Here is a 24060-nt window from a genome sequence, read left to right as displayed (position 1 = left end):
CTTGGCCCCCCATTGTGGCTAATCGCTAGGCCTGCCCCGGGGGAGCTGGGCCCCGTAAGCCCGGTCTGGGCTCCGTTCCCCGGGTGCGGGTCCGAGCACCCGCCCCTGGCCTCCGGCGTGACCGCGGCCCGGGCACTTTCCCTGGGCTGACCCCAAGTTCAATCGGGCCTGACCCGGGGATGCGGATGAGGCGCGAGCGGCGCGGTGCAGGGGCTGCCCGCCACGTGGCGGGGGGCTCGAAGGAGCGGGGCGGGGGCCCAGGGCCGGGCCGACCCGCCTCTCCCCACGCCCCTTCTCCGCTGCCCGAGCCCGCGGGGCGGATCCCCTCCCAGCCCGGGCCGGGCCAAGACCCGCCCCGCGCGGCCCGCCCCGGGGAGGAGAGAGGGGGCCGGCCCGGGGAGGAGGAGGCCGGGGCCCGGGAAGTTCTTTCCACGTTTGCAAAGTCTGTGGCGGCCGGAGCCCGCGCCGGGACCAGGCCCTGCTCCCACCCCGGCCCCCCGCGCTCCTCGGCCCGCCCGGGCACCGTCGGGGGCTGCATGGCGCCGCTGACCCGCGCGGCCCGGCCCCCGGCCGCCGCGCCCCCGCCCTCGCTGCTGCTGCCCCTGCTGCTGCTCGGCGTGGCGGGCCGGGCGGCGCCGGGCCTGGGCTCCGAGCTGCAGCTGGAGCGGCGCTCCGTGCCCGAGCAGTGCCCGCGGACCGTGCGCGCCGGGGACTTCGTGCGCTACCACTACGTGGGCACCTTCCCCGACGGCCGCAAGTTCGACTCCAGGTAGAGAGGGCTGGCCCCTCCCCCCCCGCGGCCCCCGCCCACCCAGGACCTCCGACGGCTCCCCACCCCATCCCCCAAAGCCCTCACCCCCCGGGGCCCCGAGATGGAGGGGAGGGGGCCGATGCACTTCTCCCTTGCCTCCCAGGCCAGGATTCTCCTCCAACATCCTCTGGGAAGTTCTGGGCTCGGAAATGGCCCCCCCTCCTCCCCCATCTTTCCTTCCCCCTCCCCCTCCTTTGGGGGATTGCCTCTCTCCCTGGCCCCTGCCCAGCCCGCTGCTTGCAGGAAGTGCTTAATGAATGCATTTTGGAGGAGAGAGCTGAATTCGAATCCCCCCCCCTGACCCAGCCACCCTCCTATAAAGGGGCTCTCCTGGCCCTTCCCCCCCCACTGGGGTCCTGCCGCATCCCCTGCAAGAGCTCCGGCCCGTGCTTGGACTCTTCCCCGTCTGGATTCCCCCTTTTGGAGGGTCTCATCAGTGATGGGCAGCCAGAGTCCCGGGGAGTCAGCGATGACTGACGATTGCACCTTTGTCTCGGGCCAGAGGTCACGGGGGTTCAGAGGTCAGCTACCTCTTGGAGGGGCGGTCCTGGATTCTAGTTGTGCGCCCGATGCCCCAGGGCTGACCTTGCCAGCTGGGCCGCAGGCCTCTGCCATCCCCACCTGTGTATGGTCCGTTTGTGCCCCGGGATTTCAGCCTAGATCCAGGCCAGCGCGGGGATCCCCTGCCAGCCAGGCGTCTCCACCAGGCCATCCGTGCGTTTCTCATTAATCCGGTTCAACGATCAGGCAGTAAGGGCTGGCACAGGGCGCTGTGCCAGTGATGCTGGGGGCACGGCCTCTCCCCCTCCTCTGAGCCCCGTGTCCCGTCCATAAGATGGGGTGGCCCTTGAAGTGCCCGCTGTCTGCCAGCGGGGAGGGCACAGAGAGCATGATGGTCCCAGGCCCTGAGGAGTCTCGGGGAGGGCCGCGTGGGGGGGGTCGGGGGGCTTCGTTCTCCTGCATCTGGCGGGGGAGGTCAGGTTACCCCCGTCGCACTGAGAGAAGCTTGTTTTTCTTTCTGGCTTTGGCGGCTCCATTGAGAGGCCTTGCTCTGGCCCCGAAGAAAGGGGCCGATTGTGCGCTGAAATGTAGCCGGGGCAGAAGCCCGGCCTTCCCAGAGGGACTCGCTGGCTGGCTGAACGCGGGCAGGCGAGGCCTCTGCCCCGGGAGGCCGGCCAGCACTTAGGCGGCCCCAGCGGGCTCTAGTGTCCTCCCTCTGGCCCCTTTGGGGCCTGGTGGTGAAGGGAGAGCTCCTGGTCTCCCAGGGGGTCCCTGTATGAGATGGACTCCACAGAGGGACGGACGCGATTCTCCTCCTCCCCCCTGGAGAGGAGGTTCTGCCCAAGCCTCCGCCTTTCCATCCTTACTAGGCCGCACATACTCAGCCAGTGGTCATCCATGCCCTCCACGATCTCCTTATTAACCTGATAAATAGACATGCTTTTATTAAGTGCCTACTATATGCAGGAGTCTTGGCAGGACCGAGGCTCTTCCCCAGCCTCCTTGGAGATCCTCAAGCAGAGGGAGACCCCTGCCCCTCTCGGGAGGGCCCTGTCCCCCGAGAAGCTCCCTGCGCTGGAGGCTGAGGGGAAACCTCATTTCTGGGAAGGAAGAAGATCCGTTAATATGGATCATCTCCACCCCAGCCTCCTGTGCGCAGCCCCTTCTCTTCCCTAGTGTCTGCACCTGGAGGCTCACGGACTCTGGGACGTGACCCGTCCTGAATGGAATTTACTGTCTTCTCCACCCACGGAGGGAGCTCCCCGAGCCCTCTTGCCAAATTTTGGTATTTCTGTGGAGGAGACTGCCAGATGCAACCTCAGAGTCATCCTTAACTCTTCCCTCCTCCCTTCCCCTCCCCGGGCCCAGCTAGTCGCCAGGTGCGCCCGCTCTGCTGCCGTCTCTTGTCCATTTCACTCAGGCCCAGACCCTACAGAGCCTTGGCACCTGAGTACTCTTGTGTTTCCCTCCTGGGTCTCGCTTCTAACTCCCCCGCCCCCCCCAGGACTTCAGCTCCTTGAAAGTAGGGGGCTCTGAACGTTTTGTAGAACTTCAGTGTGCTGCTTCTTAACGAGGGGCGGCACAGGGAGGGAGCAGGGGGCAGAATCTGGAACTCAAAGTTTTAAAAACCAATGTTAAAGATTGGTTTACATGGAACTGGGGGAAAAGTATTAAATAAGAACAAAGTAGAAAGTGGAAGTTGTGGAAGAAGGGAGAGATAAGGAGAGATAGAGACAGAATCTTCAGGCCTGGCACTTTCTGGGCAGGGGCCCAAGACATGCTTGGAGCAGCCCTGATCAGCCTCCTGATTGGTCTCCTTGCTTCGGAAGCCGCTGTGCTCTGGCAGATTCATGCCCCTGAAAGAGAAGGTCCTTACGTGGACGGATTCTCCGGCTCAGATCTTCATTGGTCTCTTGTGCCTCTAAACTGAAAAAGCAAACCCTTCCCTCTGGTATTTAAACCCTTTACAACCTGGCTCTCACCTCTCCTTCCAGGCTTCTTTCCCATCATCCAGCCCCTGTTTTTGGCCAGACTGGCCCGTGGCCCTTCCTGAACTTGGCGTTCCGTTGTCCGTTCGCCTCTGGCACTTGTTGGACCCATGAAGTCCAGTTCCTCCTTTCACTCCCCTAATCCCCAAGCCTTTCCCGACAGCCGCCCCCCCCCCCCATCACGAGGTCTCTTTCCCTTCCCAGATTCTTTTTTAATCGCTGGTTCTCTGACAGGCTCCTCAAGGACAGGCCCCTCCGGCCCCCAGCGAGGTTTCTGGCACAGTCACTTAAGTCCTGAACCCCCTGAGATGAGCCCCATAACTGGGCGCCCTGGAAGACTGACCCTCCGCCTCCTCAGTTTGAAGCTCCCCTGACTGCGGCCCCACGTGCTCCCCGTCTTCCATGTTAGAACGCTTCCCTCGCTTACAGGCCCTTTCTGGGCCTTCCGTGCTCTAGCCAGCCATCCCTCCGGGCAGAACGAGGGGGTTTTTTCCCTCCATTATTTGCCCCATCGATCCATTCTCTTCTTTTGCTTCTGCCTTTGGGCAGACCTTGGGGTCCCTTCGAGTTTTTCCGACGCCCTCAGCCCCCTTGGGGAGGGAGCTGGGTGCGAGACCTTCGTGCTGTAGGAACCTCTTTCAGAAACGTGGCGGGTGGGCACAAAATGGGCCCCTGGGTCAGCAGGGAGTGGCTCAGGCCCGCAGCGACCGACCACGTCCGCACGGGCCGCCTTCCTCCCTGGGGTGCCTGGTGCTCCAGCTTCGCTGATGGGGCCCGTTCCACCTGCCCAGCTCCCGTGCTTCACACCCACACGGTCACCTGTGTTATGTGTGTGCGATGGGTACGGCAGATACAGGTAGACACAAATGTGTGTGCACCTGTGTGTGAACATGGAGTCATAGAACAGATGGATGTGCATAGACTATAGACACACACGCGTATGTATGTAGTTGTGCTGTATGTGTATACATGTGTATAACGTGTGCACAGACACACTCGCATATGAACGTGTACACAAAGACAGAACACATGTGTATGTTTGCGTGTAACATGTATGTGTAGATACAAAGGAACATACTTGTATTCACATGTGCACATAGAGATATAGAGTGCATACATACACACGTGTGTGTGCATAGAATTGTGCTGTATGGAGAGACACGTACAACATGCATTGTAGATAGAAATAGATGCGTTCACGTGTGAACATGGAGATAGAGAATACTTCTATTTATCTAGATTATAGACACGTGTGTATGTAGTGCTGTATGTGTGTAACATGTATGTGTGGGTACAGACATGTTCACATGTACACACAGAACACATACATATACACACGCGTGTATACATGGAGTTGTGCTCTGTGGGCAGATATCCACGTGCACAGTGTGGACGGCTGCAGATAGAGAACCACGGCTGTTTCAGGTTTAGGGGGCACTTGGTGCTTTCCCTGGGTTTGGCTCTGCTAACAATGAGCACGCTGGCTGGAACAGGTGAAAGCCCTGCAAACGCGGAATGGAAGGAGAGGAGGAGTCGCCGCCGTGAGAGACCCGGAGGTTAGACTAGAGGCCCCGCAGAGAGCGGTCCCGATGGCGGTTGGCTTTTTCTTCTGGGGCCGGCGGTAGCGTCGCAGCTGGGGGGGAGACCGTGGAGGGAATAGCCGTTTTTCCAGGTTCAAGGATTGTGGAACTCCGGCTGGAACGGCACGGCCGGTCCAAGGCCTGACGCTCTGTCCCTGGCAGGGTCTCGCGCCGTGGGGAGCCGGGGGAAGCGGAGGTCCGAGTGTCCCTGGCTCGCTTCAGCCTTGCCGGTTCTGTGGCCGTCTCTACGCAATAACGCCTTTCTGCCCCAGAGGTAACAGTGGCCATGGATGTTGTGAAACATCTAGAACAAAGTTGCCTGCTGAGTTCAGGGAGTCCAGGGCCGGCAGCTGGGCTGGGGGCTGTCCCCAGCTGATCCCACTAAAAGTCATCCTCTGTCCATCCGGAAGCATTGACAGCCCGCTAGAGAAGGCCTCTCCTTGTGTGTGAATCAGTTTGAGGGTGAGCTGAATGCTCCTCCAGTTCCCCCCGGGCCATCTCCAGGCCCTTTGTTGGGGCGGCCCCAGGGATGGGTCCCCGAGGTGGTCGCCCTGCCCGGGGCCGCTCGCTCCCTCCACGACTCCCGTTGTGGGCCCCTGTCTGCCTCGTGGCGCAGCGGTCTCTCCTCGGGGAGGCCGGGCTGTTTCATTTTGGGGTTCTGAGGGCCACGGAGGAGGAGCCTGAGGGATCTGTCGAGTCCTGACTACCCTGGTCTCTGATGGGCCCTGAAGTTGTGGCAGGCTTGGTGATCTGTGTGGGACACAGGGCCCTGCTACAAGTTACTTTTCTACTTTTCTAGACATTTCTAGAATCACCCACCTTCCCTCTGGCTCACGGTCGAGGGGAGGGATGGGGCGACGGAGAGCGAGAAAAATTTGGGGCACAAAGTTCTGCAAAGGTGGATGTTGAAACTGCATTTGTGTGTATTTGGGAAAACAAAATATGCTGGAAAAAGGGGGAATGACTTTTCTAGGAGGCTGGGGTATTTCTTGGTGGTTGTTGCTCCTGATCTTAGCTAAATATTCTTCCTGATGGTTTTTTAAGTGACATTAGGCTCAGCCGAGCAGTCGTTTGGAAATTAGGTGTTGGGTAAAGGGAACTGACATTTAGCTCCCTGGCAGCTACTTAAAATACAAATAACAAACAGGTTTGGCTCACAAAGCCCGGGGAGGGCCCAGGCCCGGCCCGAGACTCTCCCAGCCAAACTTCTCGTTTCCGGCCGCCTTCTATTTCTCCCTTTTATTCTTTCCCTCTTTAATTCGGCACCTAAGTTGTGGTGAGTCTCAGGAGGACGGGAAAAATGGGAATGGGCCCTGCCCGCAAGGAGTTTCCACTTCCCTGGAAGGACGTAAGGTGTCGGCTCTTTAATGCAGCGTGTCCTGCGCCATTATGACAACTTCCCAACTTCCCTCCAGGACTTTTCCTAAAAGAAGGGGGAGATGGGGGTACTCCGGCAGCTGGAGGGTGGTCTGTGTGCGGGCGTCCTGTGGGTCAGGGTTGGAGTGGAACCGAGAGCTTGGGAGCCACGGAAATGATTGGGGCTCCCTGGCCCTGGGGTTATTTAGCAGCTCCGGGCCTCTGAGGCTGGACCTGTGGTCCCTGGGCGGGGCAGAGAGTGTGGGAACCCCCTCTAGTTGGCACCGATCCTTCCTTAAAGAATTCACGAACCCGAAAAGTTAGACTGGCAAAAGAAGTTTATTGGCTCCGGGAAGTCGGCCTTTGCTAGGAGGCAAGGTCCAGCAGAGGAGTCCTGGCAGAGAGATAAACAAGGGGTGTAGAGAAATCCTGGCAGAAAGGGAAAGGGGTTAACGCTGAGAAAAGAGGGTCTCTGGCGGGGGTCCTGGCAGGCAGCGATGCCAAGGAGAGAGAGGGGTCCCTTGGCCTGGCAGGGTCCTGCTTTGGGCCTCTCAAAGGAATGAGCCCAAAGTTGCTCTCCTAAAAGAGATCTGAGACTGGAGTGTCCCTTGGATGCTGTCACTGCCCCCAGGCCGAGATTTCCGGTTGATTTCCAAGGCCCCTCCTTGGTTCTCCTACAGGCCCTCCAGGAAGGGCCGGAGCTGGCAGATGGTCCCAACATGGCCGCAGGGTTGTGTGTGTCCGGACAGGGCGGGCTGAAGAGAGGTCAGAGGACAAGGCCATGGCGAAGGTCCAGATCAGGATGCTTGTGGAGGTGCAGAATTGGGGGAGGGGTTGTATGTTGAAGGAGAGAGTGGAAGGAGACACGTGAGCTGGTGGGGAGACCCTCCCAAATGCTGGACTGGCGATGACCCTTTTCAGGGGATTTGTCCCAAGGAGCAGGAAGGCTCAAGGCCGGGGATCTGCGGGGGCCAGGGCTCTGCGGGGAGCTTTCCAGCAGGACTGGGGCTTTGGCTTAATAAAGCAGTTGGTACCCCTTGTCCTCTCCCCTGTGGTTCTCCAGGCCTCGGTCCCCCCCCCCCCCCCCCCCGCCCCGGACGTCCCCCTCCAGTGCTCACTTACACCCTGGAGACCTTTTCTGTTTTGAGGCTTTGCTCTTAGGTGTTGGAGGACCTTTGGGAGGCAGTCAGGAAGCGGATGGAGGCCCGGCTCCGGCCTCTGTCCACAGGGCAGAAGTGACGTCATCCCTGAGGCCGGGGGCACGGGAGGAAAAGCACAATTGTGAGGGACCTCCCAGCCTGGGAATGCTGCATGGGGGGGACGCCACTTGGAGTCTATTAATAGAACTGGCCAGCTGGGCCGCCGGGCACGGGGACGTGCAGGCTGCGGGCCTTTGGCCCTCCGGGTCTGTGTGGAGCTGACCTGCAGCTTGCTGGCGGCCATCGAGAAGCCCCCTTTAGGGGATTACGGGGGCGGGGAGGACAGGAAGGGAAATGGTGGGCAGAGGGCCTGACTTCTGGGCGTGGAACCCCCCCTTCCCTCCAATCTGGAGGGAAGTAATCCTGATTCTGAGCCTCCTCAGTCTGATAAGAGTCTGACTCTTATTGTATGCTAAGGAAAGAGAGGCAGAGACACAGAGGGAAAGAGAGAGACAGAGAAAGAGACAGACAGAGATACAGGAAGAGATAGAGACAAAGAGAGTGGAAGAATGAAAGAGACACAGAGAGAAAGAGACAGAGAGACAGAAAAAGAGAGTGAGGGAAAAGGAGAAGAATGAAAGAGACACAGAGAGAAAGAGACAGACAGAGATACAGGAAGAGATAGACAGAGAGAGTGAGAGAAAAGGGGAAGAATGAAAGAGACACAGAGAAGGAGAGACAGAGAAAGAGAGTGAGGGAAAAGGAGAAGAATGAAAGAGACACAGAGAGAAGGAGAGACAGAGAAAGAGAGTGAGGGAAAAGGAGAAGAATGAAAGAGACACAGAGAGAAAGAGACAGAGAGAGAAAGAGTGAGAAAAAAGGAGGAGAATGAAAGAGATACAGAAAGAGAGAAAAGGGGAAGAATGAAAGAGAGAGAGAGTGAGAGAAAAGGAGGAGAATGAAAGAGACACAGAGAGAAAGAGAAAAGGGGAAGAATGAAAGAGAGAAAGAAAGAGAGAGAGTGAGAGAAAAGGAGGAGAATGAAAGAGACACAGAGAGAAAGAGAAAAGGGGAAGAATGAAAGAGAGAAAGAAAGAGAGAGAGTGAGAGAAAAGGAGGAGAATGAAAGAGACACAGAGAGAAGGAGACAGAGAGAGAAAGAGTGAGAGAAAAGGGGAAGAATGAAAGAGACACAGAGAGAAAGAGAAAAGGGGAAGAATGAAAGAGAGAAAGAAAGAGAGAGAGTGAGAGAAAAGGAGGAGAATGAAAGAGACACAGAGAGAAGGAGACAGAGAGAGAAAGAGTGAGAGAAAAGGGGAAGAATGAAAGAGACACGGAGAGAAAGAGACAGAGAGAGAGAGTGAGAGAAAAGGAGGAGAATGAAAGAGATACAGAGAGAAAGAGAGAAAAGGGGAAGAATGAAAGAGACAGAGAGAAAGAGAGAGAGTGAGAGAAAAGGAGGAGAATGAAAGAGACACAGAGAGAAAGAGACAGAAAGAGTGAGAGAAAGGGAGGAGAATGAAAGAGACACAGAGAAAGAGACAGAGAGAGAAAGAGAAAAGGAGAAGAATGAAAGAGACAGAGAGAAAGAGACACAGAGAGAAAGAGAGAAAAGAGAAGAATGAAAGATGAGAGAGAGACACAGACACACAGGGTGAGCGAAGGATTCTCATAATTCACTCACAGAACCCAAATTGTGGAATGGGGGCGGGGGGGGGGAGTCCCAGTGATGACTGCTCCAAGAGACGAGCACTTTGACCCTGGGGGCCGGAGGGAGCCATCTGAGCTTCTTGAATAAGGAGGTGACCTGGGCAGAACCCGGCTGGGAGGCTGGATGGAGTCCCCCCACTGGAGAGGAGTAGAGGGAGGAGCCTGGGGCCGGGGGAAGCTGATTTGATGAGTCCAGGTGAGAGTGGAGATGGGACCTAGATGGACCTTGGATCAGGAGGGGCTGAATTCGAATCCCGCCCATCACCGGCTGGCCGTAGCTCTATGTCAGCATGGCACAGAAAGCCCCCCCACAGGCAGCTTTGGCCTTCACTCTCCATGGGACTTTAAACACATAATTTGGGAGCCATTTCCAAGCGCCTTCTACGTGCTGGGCGGCCACAGTGGATGCCCAGCGGCTGCCCTGCACTTGGACAGCACTGACCTTTACCTTCCTTTGCCTCCTCTGGGGAGCCTTCCTCCCCGCTGCCTCAGCTGGTCATGGAGAGGGGGGTGCTCAGGGAGGTGGGTGTGCCCACAGCACCAGGGAGGCAGGAGTGCCCACGGTGTCAGGCCTGTGCAGAGATCCAGAGGGATGGGGATGAGGAAGGGCCCTTGGTTCCGCAGCCAGGAGAGGAGGGACTTTGGAGGGTCTGGTGGAGGCTGAAGTGAGAGGATGGGGCGAGCGGCCACTGGAGGTTTGGGGAGTGGTGAGAAGGTCCGGGAGACAAGCCTGGCGTTGTGCAGTGGCTGACGTGCCGGCTGGAGAGAGGCCCGCGTCCTGCGGGCAGCGCCCCTATCAGGTCTCCTCTGGGCCCCCATCTGGTCCCCCTCGTGGCCACCCAGCAGTGTCTGGGTGTCCCCCGTTTGGTCATCTCCTCAGTAACCAGAGCAGTGGGCGCTTCATTCGGTCCTCGCGGCTGAGGGAGGGAGGCCGAGGGGCTGCGGGGGTCGCGGGCTGCGGCCGTCTGGGCCAGTGGTCCTCGGGGCTCGGGCTCATCCCCCCCTTCTCTTCTCAGCTATGATCGTGGCTCCACCTTCAATGTGCTGGTGGGGAAGGGACAGCTGATCGCCGGCATGGACAAAGCCCTGGTCGGCATGTGTGTGAATGAGAGGAGGTTCGTGAAGATCCCCCCGCAGCTCGCCTATGGAAGCGAAGGCGTCCGTGAGTATGGCTCAGAGCGACTCCTGGCCCACACTCCCCCAACCCAACCCGGCCATGAGCCCGAGGAGCTCCGACTAGATGGCACGGGAGGCTTTAATGGGTACCCTGGGACATGCGCCCGGAATGCAGGGCAGCCCTTACATGGGCCCTGCTCAGTCAGGAGCAAGAAAGGTCTCTGTTCTTGAGGAGCTTACGTCCTGTGTGCACCAAGAAGCACAGGCTGAGGAAATAAATGCAAAAAGGACATAAGTTACTCTGTGCACCCAGAAGCACGAGGTATGCGATTAATTGCAAAAAGTGCACGTGTCTCTCTTCACCCCAGAGCAGGAGCTGTAAGAATAAATGCAAAAAGTGCAAAGTGTCTCTGCGCACCTAGAAGCAGGGGCTGTAGGAAGAAATGCATAAAGGGCATATGTGTCCTTGTGCCCCTAGAAGCACAAGCTGTAGGAATAAATGCAAAAAATGCATATGTGTGTCTGCACCCAGAAGCATGAGCTGTAGGAACAAATGCAAAAAAGGGAATAAGTTTCTCTGTGCAAAGAGAAGCATGGATTGTAGGATAATTTAAAAAGGGCATAAGGGGCAGCTAGGTGGCACAGTAGATAGAGCACCGGCCCTGAATTCAGGAGGACCCGAGTTCAAATCTGGTCTCAGACACTTAACACTTCCTAGCTGTGTGACCCTGGGCAAGTCGCTTAACCCCAGCCTCAAAAAAATTAAAAAAGGGCATAAATGTCTTTGTGTAACGAGAAGCATGAGGTATAGGAATAATTGCAAAAAGGGCATCAGTGTGTCTGTGCACATAGAAGCACGAACTGTAGAAATAAATGCAAAAAGGGCTTATGTGTCCTTGTGCCCTAGAAGCAGGAGCTGTGGGAATTAATGCAAAAAGGGAATAAGTTTCTCTCTGCACCCAGGAACATGTGCTGTAGGAATAAATGCAAAAAGGGCAAATGTGTTTCTGTGCAACCAGTAGCACGAGGTATAGGAATAATTGCAAAAAAGGCATCAGTGTCTCGGTGCACCTAGAAGCATGAGCTGTAAGAATAAATGCAAAAAATGCATATGTGTCCCTGCACCCAAAACCATGAGCTGTAGGAATGAATGCAAAAAGGGCATAAGTGTCTCTGTGCATCCAGAAGCACAAGCTATAGGAATAATTGCAAAAAGGGCATAAGTGTCTCTGTGCAACTAGAACCACGAACTGTAGGAATAAATGCAAAGAGGGCATATGTGCTTCTGTGCAATGAGAAGCACGAACTATAGGAATAATTAAAAAAGGGCATAAGAGTTTTTGTGCACCCAGAAGCTATAGGATTAATTGCAAAAAGGGCCTCAGTGTCTCTGTGCAACTAAAACCATGAGCTGTAGGAATAAATGCAGAAAGGGCATAAGTGTCTCTGTGCAACCAGAAGGACGAGGTATAGGAATAATTGCAAAAAGGACAGAAATGTCTCTGTGCACTCAGAAAGACAAGATATAGGAATAATTGCAAAAAGGGCACATGAGTCCCTGTGTACCCCAAGCAGGAGCTATAGGAATAAATGCAAAAAGTCCATAAGTGTCTCTGTGCATCCAGAAGCATGAGCTATAGGAATAATTGCAAAAAGGGCATAAGTGTCTCTGTGCAACTAGAAGCACGAACTGTAGGAATAAATGCAAAAAGGGAATAAATGTTTCTGTGCACCCCAAAGCATGAGCTGTGGGAATAAATGCAAAGAAGGCATAAGTGTCTCTGTGCACCCAGAAGCATGAGCTATAGGAATAATTGCAAAAAGGGCATAAGTATCTCTGTGCACCCCGAAACACAAGCTGTAGGAATAAATGCAAAAAATGCATATGTGTCTCTGCACCCAGAAGCATGAGCTATAGGAACAAATGCAAAAAAGGGAATAAGTTTTTCTGTGCACCCAAAAGCATGACCTATAGGAATAAATGCAAAAAGGGCATATGTGTCCTTATGGCTCTAGAAGCAGGAGCTGTAGGAATAAATGCAAAAAGGGAATAAGAGTCTCTGTGCAACCAGAAGCACGAGCCATAGAAATAATTGCATAAAGGGCATAAGTGTCTCTGTGCCCCTAGAAGCACAATTTGTAGGAATTAATGCAAAAAGGCCATATGTGTCCTTGTGCATCCAGAAGCATAGGCTGAAGAAATAAATGCAAAAAGGTATAAGTTTCCCCGTGTTCCCAGAAGCATCAGCTGTAGGAATAAATGCAAAAAGTGCATACGTGTCTCTGCGCACCTAGAAGCAGGAGCTGTAGGAAGAAATGCAAAAAGGGCATATGTGTCCTTATGCCCCTAGAAGCACAAGGTGCAGGAATAAATGCAAAAAATGCATATGTGTTTCTGCACCTGGAAGCACAAGCTGTAGAAACAATTGCAAAAAGGGATTAAGTTTCTCTCTGCACCAGGGCGCATGAGCTATAGGAATAAATGCAAAAAGGGAATAAGTGTTCCTGTGCCCCTAGAAGCACAAGGTGTAGGAATAAATGCCAAAAATGCATATGTGTCTCTGCACCCAGAACCGTGAGCTGTAGGAAGAAATGCAAAAAGGGCATATGTGTCCTTGTACCCCCTAGAAGCACAAGCTGTCGGAATAAATGCAAAAAGGGAATAAGTTTCTCTGTGCACCTGGGAACACAAGCTATAGGAATAAATGCAAAAAGGGCATATGTATCCTTATGGCCCTAGAAGCAGGAGCTGTAGGAATAAATGCAAAAAAGGAATAAGAGTCTCTGTGCATCCAGAAGCAAGAGCTGTAGGAATAATTGCAAAAGGGCATCAGTGTCTCTGCACCCAAAACCATGAGCTGTAGGAGGAAATTCAAAAAGGCCTTAAGTGTCTCTGTGTAACCAGAAGCTCAAGTTGTAGGAATAAATGCAAAAAGCACAAATGTGTCTCTGTGCACCCAGAGCACGAGGTATAGGAATAATTGCAAAAAGGGCATAAGTGTTTCTGTGCAACCAGAAGCATGAGCTGTAGGAATAAATGCAAAAAGTCCATAAGTGTCTCTGTGCATCCAGAAGCACGAGCTATAGGAATAATTGCAAAAAGGGTGTCAATATCTCTGTGCACCCAGAAGCATGAGCTGTAGGAGTAAATGCAAAAAGGGAATATGTGTCCTTGTGACCCTAGAAGCACGAGTTGTAGGAATAATTGCATAAAGGGCATATGTGTCTCTGTGCACTCAGAAGTAAAAGCTGTAGGAATAAATGTAAAAAGTGCATCAGTGACTCTGTGTACCCAGACACATGAGCTATAGAAATAAATGCAAAAAGGGCATGAGTGTCTCTCTGCACTCAGAAGCACGAGCTATAGGAATAAGTGCAAAAAGGGAACATGTTTCTTTGTGCACCCGAAACACAAGATATAGGAATAATTTCAAAAAGTGCATAAGTGTTTCTGTGTAATCAGAAGCACGAAGTATAGGAATAATTGCAAAAAGGACATCAGTGTCTCTGTTCACCCAGAAGCATAAGGTGTAGGAGTAAATGCAAAAAGTGCATAAGTATCTCTGTGTAACCAGAAACACGAACTGTAGAAATAAATGCAAAAAGGGCATATGTGTCCTTGTGCCCTAGAAGCAGGAGCTGTGGGAATTAATGCAAAAAAGGAATTAGTGCCCTTAGAAGCATGAGTTGTAGGAATAAATGCAAAAAGGGCATTAGTGTCTCTGCATCCAGAAGCACGAACTGTAGAAATAATTGCAAAAAGGGAATAAGTTTCTCTGTGCCCCTAGAAGTACGAGCTGTGGGAATTAATGCAATAAGGGCCTATGTGTCTCTGTGCACCCTGAAGCACAAGCTGCAGGAATTAATACAAAAAGGGCATATGTATCCTTTTGCATCCAAAAGCACAAGCTGAGGGAATAAATTCAAAAAGGCATAAGTTTCTCTGTGTACCCAGAAGCATGAGCTATATTGCAAAAGGGCGTAAGTGTCTCCGTGCACCCAAAGCACGAGGTATAGGATTAATTGCAAAAGGGGCATAAGTGTTTCTGTGCAGCCAGAAGCTCGAGCTATAGCAATAATTGCAAAAGGGGTGTCAGTGTCTCTGTGCACCCAAAAGCAGGAGCTGTAGGAGTAAATGCAACAAGGGAATATGTGTCCTTGTGGCCCTAGAAGCAGGAGCTGTGGGAATAAATGCAAAAAGTCCTTAGTCCACAATACCCAAGTCAGGGTAATGGAGGAGGGGGGCACAGCTTTACTTGAAGGCCCTTCTGAATTGCAGGAATGAGATGGAGGCACAAGGGGGGGGGGTTGAGCGGTGGTTAGAGCGAAAGTCCAGGGGGACCGATGTCTCCTGAGCTGGCAGGATGGCTTATGCAGGAGGAGCTTGAGAAGCCGACTGGGGCAGTTTATAGCTAACCCGAGACCACCTTGAGTCCCTCATTCAGCTCTTTAAAAAGGAGAGTGAGGGATTCGTTGGTCTCAGGACGCCAGCTGAAGGGCTGACATGGGCCCAAAGGGGCTCCCGCCTTGTGGTCACCCTTGCCTGGTCCCTGGGCCGCCCAAGGTCACGCAGACGGCGTTTGGTCCCGGAGCTCTTGGGAGTGTTTCGCTAAGGGGGCCTTAGTGCGGTGACTTGGTCTCCCCGCTAGAAAGTAAGCTCCTGGAGGGAACAGACCGGTTTCCCATTTTCTTTGCGCCCGGTGCTTGGCACAGTGGTGGCCCCGTAACTAAGTGCTTAATCAGTGCCTGGTTACTGCTGGGAAGCGGAAGCAGGGAGCAGCTGCTGAGGCTCTTGAGGGTGGAAATCCTTGGGCGTGATGAGAGTCCGTTAATGGTTGCGCCCCATGGAGAGGGGGAGGCTGGCCACCCTGGCGGGGTCTCGGCTGGGGCCTGGCCCTCTAACAACCACCCAGAATTGGGTCCTTTGGGAGGCCCGGCCCAGCCCCAGAGCCCTGCAGGTGCACACTCACTGCCCGCCATGACTCTGGGAGCTGCGGGTGGGGGCCTGGAGCTGGTGACCCCCAAGTCTTCCCCACCCCCTTGTTGCTCACTTCCGTCCGGTTCTTCCTGCCCCATTTGGGTTTTCTTGGCAGAGCGACTGGAGTGTGTGGCCATTGCCTTCTCTGGCTCATTTTACAGATGGGGAAGCCGAGGCCTGGGGTGACAGAACTTGCTCAAAGTCCCCCAGCTAGTGGGTGTCTGAGGCCGCCCTTGAATCCAGGACCACGAGGCTTCCTGACGTCCCCATGTGGAGACCCCTGGGGGCCCCTGCCCACTTGGCCTGTCGTGTCCGGACATTTTGGCTGACCTGGAGGTCTGTGCCTGGGAATGGCACAGACAGGCGTTAGCCTCTGACCTTTCAGCCAGCCCTTAGAGGGTAGGAGGGAGGGCTTCCGGTCACGGTCTCACTGGGACTTGTGCTGACTTTCCAGCCGACGTCATCCCCCCAGACTCCGTGCTGCACTTTGACGTGCTCTTGATGGACCTCTGGAACTCGGAAGACCAAGTTCAAGTTCGTACTTATTTCAAGCCGGCTAACTGTTCTCGGACGATCCAGGTGTCGGACTTTGTGAGATACCATTACAACGGCACCTTCTTGGATGGCACGCTCTTTGACTCCAGGTAAGTTCCGCCGTGCCCGCGAGGGGGGGGGTCGGGCTCCTTTCTCGGCCCGGACCGTCCCTGCGAGGTTCTTAAGGTGAGTCAACGCACACTTGCCTCACGTTCTTGAGTAAGAACCGAAGTGGGTCACGTCCTGACAGATGTCCCAGATTTAGGAAAGGATTGCTCCCAGGGGACAGCCAGGAGAGGGGGGAAGGAGAGTGCTTTGGAAATCCGCAGAAAGGCCTGAAATTAGGAGGGAAGAGAGGATTTGAGGAAAAACCGGAAGGAAGACTGAAAATGTCCACGGGGCGGGCCCACTCTCCACTGGAATAACGCTGCAAAAACAAATGTTAAGTGGAGCGGTTCGGCGTCAAAGCCCCTGAAACCAGGTAGTTTTTTGTAAGTCTCGGCAAACGAGCCCGGGAGAGCCTCAGAGCCGGCGGGGCCCACTGCCCGGAAGAGCAGTTCCAGTGGGTCCCAGGGGCAGGATGCGAACTCAGACCGGGCCGTGTGCGCCTTCTCCTCTGATGCTCTGGGACTCTCCCTGCCCCGGGCGGCCGCCTGCCCCAGCCGGGCGCTGCCTTGGGAGCCGGCCTTTGTTCGGGGCTCGCTCGCCCTGGTTGTGCTCACTGCGCTTTGCGTGGGTTCCCGTGAGTCTCCCAGGATTTTCTGAGCGCGGCGGTTTTCTGTCCCCCTCGTCTCCCACAGCTCGCTCCCCGATCGAGCGGCTTCTGCTCATTTTTGTCCATTTTGGTCCAAATGGCCCTTTTTCCTTTCGTTTGATCTTTTTGGGATACAGACGGATTTCTTCTGTGTATCCTTAAATAAGCACGTTATCTAAAGCCCCTCTGGGGGCAGGGCTCCTTAATGAATCCTTGCTCTGCCGGGGAGCCCTTCCTTGAAAGGCTTCAGGAGTCCTGGGGGGGCCGGATGGATGGAGCCCGGAGCCCATGGTCCCCGCCCACGCCCTTCCCCGTCTCGTTCGCAGCCACAATCGGATGAAGACGTACGACACGTACGTGGGGATCGGCTGGCTGATCCCCGGGATGGACCGAGGCCTCCTGGGAATGTGCGTCGGCGAGAAGCGGATCATCACCATCCCGCCTTTCCTGGCCTACGGGGAGGACGGCGACGGTGAGTCCTCGTGTCCGGCAGCAGTCCGAGCTCAGCCCTGGTGTCCGGGACATCGCCTCGGCCGCTTGGAAGGCCCCAAGGAGCCCCTGGATCACAATAGCAAAGCGCAGCCCCCGGGGCGGCCCCAGGGAGACACCCGGAAGCCGGGGCCTGGGTGCTCTCCCCTCCCCCGCCGCCGGGTGGTTACTGGATCCTGCCCTCAGAGCCGGCTTCTTTCCAGACTCTTTCCCTGCCTGCTCCCCCTTTCTCCCCTTCCCATTCCCCGTGATTCCTGGGGTCCAGGGAGGCCCAGGGTCCTGTGCTTCTCGCACGTGCCTGGCACACAGGAGGCGCCCTATAAAAGCTTATCCCCCTCTGCCCCTCACTCTCCAGTCTCATCAGGCCTGGTCCTGAAGGAAAACTCCATTTAGGGAGACCTTGGGGGCAGGTCAGCCCCCGGCCTCGGAGCCGGGTGGTCTCCTCTCCCGCGTCCCCGTCCCATCGCCCGTCCCAGGAGAGTCGCCCGCATTTACCGGGGGTCCGCTCTCCCTCCTGGTCCTTTCTGGTGGATGCTCGGAGCCCCTCCAAGGGGACCCTGGCCTCGGGGCGGGGCAAGGTCACCGGCCTCAGGTCCCCTGCAGGGCCCCCGGGCCTCTGGGACACGGGTCAGGACGAGTGGGGATGGCCCCGGGCGTCGGGCCTCGGCTCGGCCGAGGACCTGGGGGCGGGAGTCGGGGGTCTCTGGCTTGAGGAAGAGCTCTGGTAGCCCCCAGGCAGCCCGGGGGTTCAGAGGTCCCAGAGCCGGGACTCCCTCCTGGGAGCCGCTGGTCACTGTTGGCTATTTTGGGTCTCTGCTTTATTTGCCTTCCGGTACCCAGAGGCTCCTCGGAGGGGGCGGCAGGGTTTGTAAGGGTTGGCGCTGCCCAGGCGCAGGACGGGCAAATGGGAGCCGCCGGGCAGCGCCCGGAAACGGGTCCGATAATGGGTTTCGGGGCCCACGGAGAGCGAAGGCCGGAGCCGGCCACGGGCTCCGGGGCGGGGCGGGTGGGGGAGGGGCAGAGCCCGCCCTCCTCCCGCTGCACAGTTGGCGCACTTGGTAAGGAGCTTCCTGGGACTTCTCTCGCTCAAGGCTCCCTGACCGTCTGTCCTGGGCCCTTCCCGAAGCCCGCGGTCCCTCCCAGCCTCCGCGCAGTTTTTAACACGCTTGCGCCCTCCCGCTTTCTCTGCCCCTCCCCCTCCCCGCCCAGGCCGGCCTCTTGGCGCAGGGCGGAGAGCGAGACGCTCCCTGCTCAGTCCTGAAACGTGCCACGGAGAGCAAGGCGGGCACAGTGCGTGCCCGGGCGCTCACGCCCGCCCCGGCGCCCCCCACGAGCCCGGCCCTTCTGCCCTCCCCTGCCAGAGCCCGCAGCCCACCTGGTCCCGGTTTGGTCCCGGGGTCGCTTGGTGACTCCTGGGAAAGCTGCACAAAGCTTAGGGGAGCCCGGGTCCTGCCCCGGGGGAGGAAGGCCTCTGGGCCTTCCCGAGGTGACGCCCCCTCCCCGGCCCCTCTAGGGAAGGACATTCCTGGCCAGGCCTCCCTGGTGTTTGACGTGGCCCTGCTGGACCTGCACAACCCCAAAGATGGCGTCGCCGTGGAGAGCACGTTCCTGCCCCAGGACTGTGAGCGCCGAAGCCGCGCCGGGGACTTCCTCCGCTACCACTACAACGCTTCCCTGCTGGACGGAACCTTGTTCGACTCCAGGTGATGAGCGGCCCCCCGCACCCCGGGACCCTGGGGGCCAGAGGCTCGACGGGGCGGCTCACGGGGCGGGCTCCCCCTTCTCGACCTCGGCGGCTCTGCTTCCGGCCCCGCCGCTTGCTCCCCTGCTTTTGCCTGGCTGACCCGTCCCTTCGCCTCTCGGGCCCGCGGTCGCTCGAGCTCATTTTCCCCGGCGGGCTTGATCGGCCAGGTCCCTTAATGTGCAGGGGGGCGTGGGTCAGGGCCCAATCCCCTCCCGGCTCTGCCCCCTACGAGCTCCGGGCATTAGTGCTGCCTGTAAAACGCGGGATCGGGGGCGCTGAGGTCTCTTTCAGCCCGTCCCAGGGCCCTGGGCAGCGCACGCGGCTCCGGGGCCGCCCCTGCTCAGTCTCACCAGCCGTGATGTGCGGTGTAGCCCTGCCCCCGCTGAAGGGGCACGGCCGGCCAGGGTGTCCGAAGGGCGGGTGTCTGCGCGGGCTTTGAGGTTACCGGACACTGGGCCCTTCTGGACTCTTGGGGACTGAAATCACCCTGGAAGACCAAAGGAGAAACTGAGGCAGGACGCTGAGCCAGAGCTTTATCCAAAGGGCCCGGCCCCCTCTGATGGGGGGACCTTTCTCACGGCCGGGGGCGCCCCCCTTCCGGTGCCTTCTTTTTGTAAGGTTCCAGGCCTTAGGTTCTGTGTTGGGGGAGGCCCGGCTGCAGGCGCCCTGCCTGGAGCAGAGCCCCCCCCGCCCCCGCCTGGTTCCCAGGTTTCTTGGGGCCTTCTGTCTGGTCTGTCCGGTGTATGTGGCCACTGGAGAGCGGGGGGAGGAGCTGGGGTTGGAGTCCTGGGTGCGAGCCTCCTGCCACTGCCGTTTTGGCCCAGGGGCCCCTCCCCGGCCTTCATTTTCCTCATCTGTAAAGTGGGGGCAGTGCCGGGCTGAGCCGCGGGCTCCCTGGGGCGGGGGGGGGCGGTCTCCGCTGACCGGGCCGGCGTTTGTGCTTCAGCTACGCCCGGAACCGTACGTTCGACACCTACATCGGCCAGGGCTACGTCATCGCCGGGATGGACGAGGGCCTGCTGGGCGTGTGCATCGGGGAGAGGCGCCGCGTCGTGATCCCCCCGCACCTGGCCTACGGGGAGGAAGGGCGAGGTGAGCACTGCTTCTCCCGGCTCGGCCTTCCGCCTGCGGGTCAGTGGGGCCCAGCTGTCCTGGCGCTGACCACTGTCCGGCTCAGAGCCACCCTAGCCTTCTCAGGAGGCCCAGCCCTCGCCACTCCCACTTATTTGTCCTTTCGGGTGTGGGCACCTGCCCTCCCGCAGGGCGTCTGCCCTTCAGACCGTGCCAGCTGTGCCCCCCTGGGGCCCTGCCCTGCGCACTGAGGTCTAGCCGGTCATTGAGGATTGACTGACGGCCCCAGTTACAGGCAGGCACCAGGTTTCTGGCTGGGCCTGGGCTCCTTGGAGGGGCCAGCCCGCCCACTGCGCCCCTCCTTCTCTGCCCGCTCTGATGGCGTCTGAGCCCTAAACCCGCCTCCTCCAGATTGGCCTTTGCTGTGGGCCCCCCACGTCCGGCATCCCCGGCCACCTGCCCCCTCCCCCGGCTCACGGCCCCCATGCTCTGCAGGGAACATCCCCGGCTCGGCCGTCCTGGTCTTTGACATCCACGTGGTCGACTTCCACAACCCGTCGGACTCGGTCCGGGTCACGTCCCGCTACAAGCCGGACAACTGCTCCGTGCTGAGCAAGAAGGGCGACTACCTCAAGTACCACTACAACGCCTCGCTCATGGACGGCACCAGGCTGGACTCCACGTGAGTGGGGCCGGGCCGGAGCGGGGGGGGGGGGGAGTGGGGGCTGGGCCAGTGGGGAGGGGGCCACGTTGGCGGATCTCAGGGTGCCCACCTAGGATGTTCCCGTTTCCTTTTTCAGACTCAGTCTGGGCAAAACCTACAACATCGTCCTGGGGTCCGGGCAGGTCGTGCTGGGGATGGACATGGGTCTGCGAGACATGTGCGTGGGGGAGAAACGTACGGTGGTCATCCCGCCCCACCTCGGATACGGGGAGGCCGGAGTGGGTGAGTCAGGAGCGGCGGCCGGGCCCTTGGGCCCTCCCGCTCGTCGCGCCTTTCGTTCCGCGTCTGGCTTTTAGACTCATTTTTCATTTAAAGCAGCCGTTACAGAGGCGTGCCCGGCGTCTAGTTCGCTTTCTTCAGGCTCAGGTAAAGGGGCTGCAGAGCCTGTGGCCGGCCCAGTATTTGGGCTCATTTTCCCAGCAGTATTTTCTTTCTCCAATTCCACGGAAAGATTCGGGGTTCCAAGTGCTTTCTCCCTGGCCTTCCCCGGCTCCCCCCACCCCAGGCGGCTGACGTCGGTCACACCCGTGCAGTCGTGTCCAGCGCGTGGCCACGTTAGTCACGCTGGGGAGGAAGAATCAGAAAAAGGGGGAAACCATGAGAAAAGTTGACCCTGTGTTGGATCGCTTGCTGTCTTGGGGGGAGGGGGCACGGGATCTTAGCAAGGGTCAGTGGTGAAAAATTATCCACGCACATGTTCTGAAAATTAAAAAGCTTTAATTAAAACCCACAAGGAGGGAAAAGCAGGCAGACAAAGGTGGAAATGCTGTGCTCCTGACGCATTCGGTCTCCATCTGCCCCCCTGGGTGCGAAGGCACTTTCTGTCCCAAGGCCTGTTGGAAGGAGCTGCATCCTTCAGTCTATCATCTTGTTGCCAGGATCCCTGGGTCCGCCCACTTCCCTCAGCATCAGTTCATGCGGTCCCTCCGGCCTCTGAAACCAGCCCCTCAAATATCCCATCACCTTCAGAGGCCAGACTCGCAGGCGGTCCCCTCCTGGGGGTGCCCCTCCTTCCCAGATCCTCGATACCCCGAATGGGGCTGGGGAGCCACCCCTTGTAAAGCACAGACAGGGTCCCTATAGCTGCAATGCTACTCGCCTCCCGAAGCCGCAGTGCTGGGGGGCTGCTGGGGGGTGGGTGTCCCGGGGTCCCTGCGGGCCGGGCTGAGCCCCTCTCCTGGAAGGCCCTGAGCTCTCCCAGACATTCTCTGTATGAGTCAGGTCCTGCAGTCCTGAGAAGTGGCTCAGAACGAGCCGAGGGGCCGGCGGGGCTGGGGCAGCCCCTTCCCAGAGCCTCTTGCTGATTGGGCTTCCTTTCCCTGACCAGTTTGGGGGGTCACAGGGCTGAGTTTCAGTAACTGGTCGGCTAGAGGGTCAGCACCATGGGGGCCAGCATTGCTCATTAGCATGGGTTCCTCCAGCACTTAGTCCGCCACCCACAGATAGGATGCGAACGGGGGCGCTCCATGCCTGGATCTGGGAGGTCTGGAGCTTACCATCTGATGGGAGGGACCAGAGGGAGCTGAAGCTGGGTCCTGATGGTCAGGGGACGGGGGAGGACAAGGGGACGAGCGACCCAATCTGCTCCTGACGGAGAGCCGCCGATCACCCCGGTGAGTGGGCGGCGATGGAGCTGCCTCCCCAGCCTGCAGGGTCTGCCAGGGCCCAGACCGGGCCAGTAGGATCAGGGGAGCCTCCCCGCAGGGGTCAGTGCCCCTAAGCTGGCAGAGGCTGGACCCCAGATCCAGGGAGGGCCCCGGGCTGCCTTGCTGCTGGTGGGGGGGAAGGCCCCAACCCTGCAAAACCCCCCTGTGCCCGTCACGCCGTCCTCCTGGTCGCTTGGGCTTGTGAGAAGCCCAGTGGGGGTCTCTGCGCCCCCCCCCCCGGGCACTGACAGGGCTCTGCTCTCGCAGCGGGAGAGGTGCCAGGAAGCGCCGTGTTGGTGTTCGACATCGAGCTTCTGGACCTGGTGTCCGGCCTGCCCGAGGGCTACATGTTCATCTGGAACGACGAGGTGTCCCCCAACCTCTTTGAAGAGATCGACAAGGACGGTGACGGCGAGGTCCTTCTGGAGGAGGTGGGTGGGTGAGGGCGCCGCGCTCTCGCCCCGTTAACGACGAGCCAGCTGAGGTCCAGCAGGGTCGTCAGGGAGGCGGCCCGCGGGTGGGCTCTGGAGCCCGGCGCCTTCCCATGCCCGCCGCTCGGGCTTCTGGGAGCTCAGCGGCCGGAGGCTTCACCTGGAGTGGGGCGGTGGGCCGAGGGTCTGTGTCCTGCCGGTGGGCGTCGGCGGTCCTGTGGAGGCCGTGGGCTGCAGGCGCTTGGCAGGGAGGAGCTGGGCCCTGAGACTGGGGGGCCCCGCCAGGGTGCCTGCTGTGTGAGGGGAGAGACGGTGCTGGGCCCTTCCATCCCCCGTCCCCTTCCTGAGGGGGTTGGGACAGTGCCTCCCCCCATTTCTCATTCCTGCCCTGCACCGCCCCCTCCCACTAGCTCCCTCTCTCAGCAGACCCCCTCCCCCAGCGGGCCCCACGCCCTCACTCTCAGTTCCCAAAGGCCCCAGGTGGGCCCGGCCGGCCCCGCCCCGCCCCCTCAGCTCTTCAATTTTCAGCGCCTGGATCTTCCCCTTATCCTCCTTGGGGGGCAGGGCCACGGCCCCCTCACCACGAGTCAGCGTTCGAGGCTTGGAAAGGTCTGAGGGACCCTCCCCTGGGGGAGGCCCCTCCCACGCTGGGACAGCCGGCCCGGCCCCACACCCCCCCCCATTTCCGGGAGGCTGGGAGGGCGGCCTTGGCCCGAGCTGCGGGGGGCGCAGCGGGAATGAAGCTCCCCTTTTCCCGCAGTTCTCGGAGTACATCCACGCGCAGGTGGCGGCGGGCAAGGGCAGGCTGGCGCCCGGCTTTGACGCGGCCATGATCGTGGAGAGCATGTTCACCAACCAGGACCGCGACGGGGACGGCCGAGTCACGGCCGCCGAGTTCAAGCTCAAAGACCAGGAGGCCAGACACGACGAGCTGTGACCCGCCAGGGGGCGCCCACCGCCGCGGGGGAGGGGCAGCGGGGCTCGAGGAGCTTGGGACGGCCGGGACCCCCAGTTCGCACGTGTAAAGACTTCTTGCTTTTATTTTCTCATTTTGTGTTTAGAGCACTTTGTCTAGATGTATCAAGTCAGCGGAGGAGAACCCCCCCCCCAGGACCGCGGGCCGCCCGGCAGGTCAGGCAGTGCCCGGATGTCCTGGGGCGGCTGTCCGCACTCCGGGCCCCCCTCGGCCAGTCAGCCCCCTCCCCCCCGCGGCGTTTTAGATGGGACAGGAAGCCGATATAGCGAGACTTCCGAGGCGTGGGCGCCCTCGCGGGCGGGGCCTTCTCTTCCTCCCCTTCAGCCGCCCTCCCCCGTGCCGTGTGGAGGACCGTGGCCGTGCTCGGCCGCTCCTGGAGGCCCGGGCGCGCCCGCGGGGGGCCCCCAGCCCGTCCTGCAGCCGCTCCGTTTGACTGTGCCACAGCGTGTGGCTCCCATGTATCGACCGCAGACCACGAGAGTTTTTGTTCCATAAAGTAGTGCCCGAGGGCC

General features: G+C 58.5%; 1 protein-coding gene across 1 annotated transcript; it reads left to right on the top strand.

Moving 5' to 3' along the window:
* The first annotated feature begins 164 nt into the window (after positions 1 to 164).
* FKBP9 (FKBP prolyl isomerase 9) lies at positions 165 to 24060 on the top strand. The gene is made up of 10 exons (XM_074284321.1): positions 165 to 769; positions 10102 to 10247; positions 15634 to 15823; positions 16794 to 16939; positions 18470 to 18659; positions 19647 to 19792; positions 20267 to 20453; positions 20572 to 20717; positions 22409 to 22572; positions 23333 to 24060. The coding sequence occupies exons 1-10, from the start codon at positions 180 to 182 to the stop codon at positions 23507 to 23509; spliced, it is 2082 nt and encodes a 693-aa protein (XP_074140422.1). The 5' UTR covers positions 165 to 179; the 3' UTR covers positions 23510 to 24060.

The sequence above is a fragment of the Sminthopsis crassicaudata genome, chromosome 1 (assembly GCF_048593235.1).
Source record: "Sminthopsis crassicaudata isolate SCR6 chromosome 1, ASM4859323v1, whole genome shotgun sequence".
Classification (NCBI taxonomy): domain Eukaryota; kingdom Metazoa; phylum Chordata; class Mammalia; order Dasyuromorphia; family Dasyuridae; genus Sminthopsis; species Sminthopsis crassicaudata.
Note: the sequence above shows the minus strand (reverse complement) of the source record. Positions and strands in the feature narration are given on the sequence as shown.

Coding starts and splice junctions, on each gene's coding strand:
- FKBP9 (XM_074284321.1), top strand. CDS start 180: ATGCGGATGAGGCGCGAGCGGCGCGGTGCAGGGGCTGCCCGCCACGTG. Junction 16,940..18,469: donor CTACGGGGAGGACGGCGACG/GTGAGTCCTCGT, acceptor CGGCCCCTCTAG/GGAAGGACATTCCTGGCCAG. Junction 20,454..20,571: donor GGCACCAGGCTGGACTCCAC/GTGAGTGGGGCC, acceptor TTCCTTTTTCAG/ACTCAGTCTGGGCAAAACCT.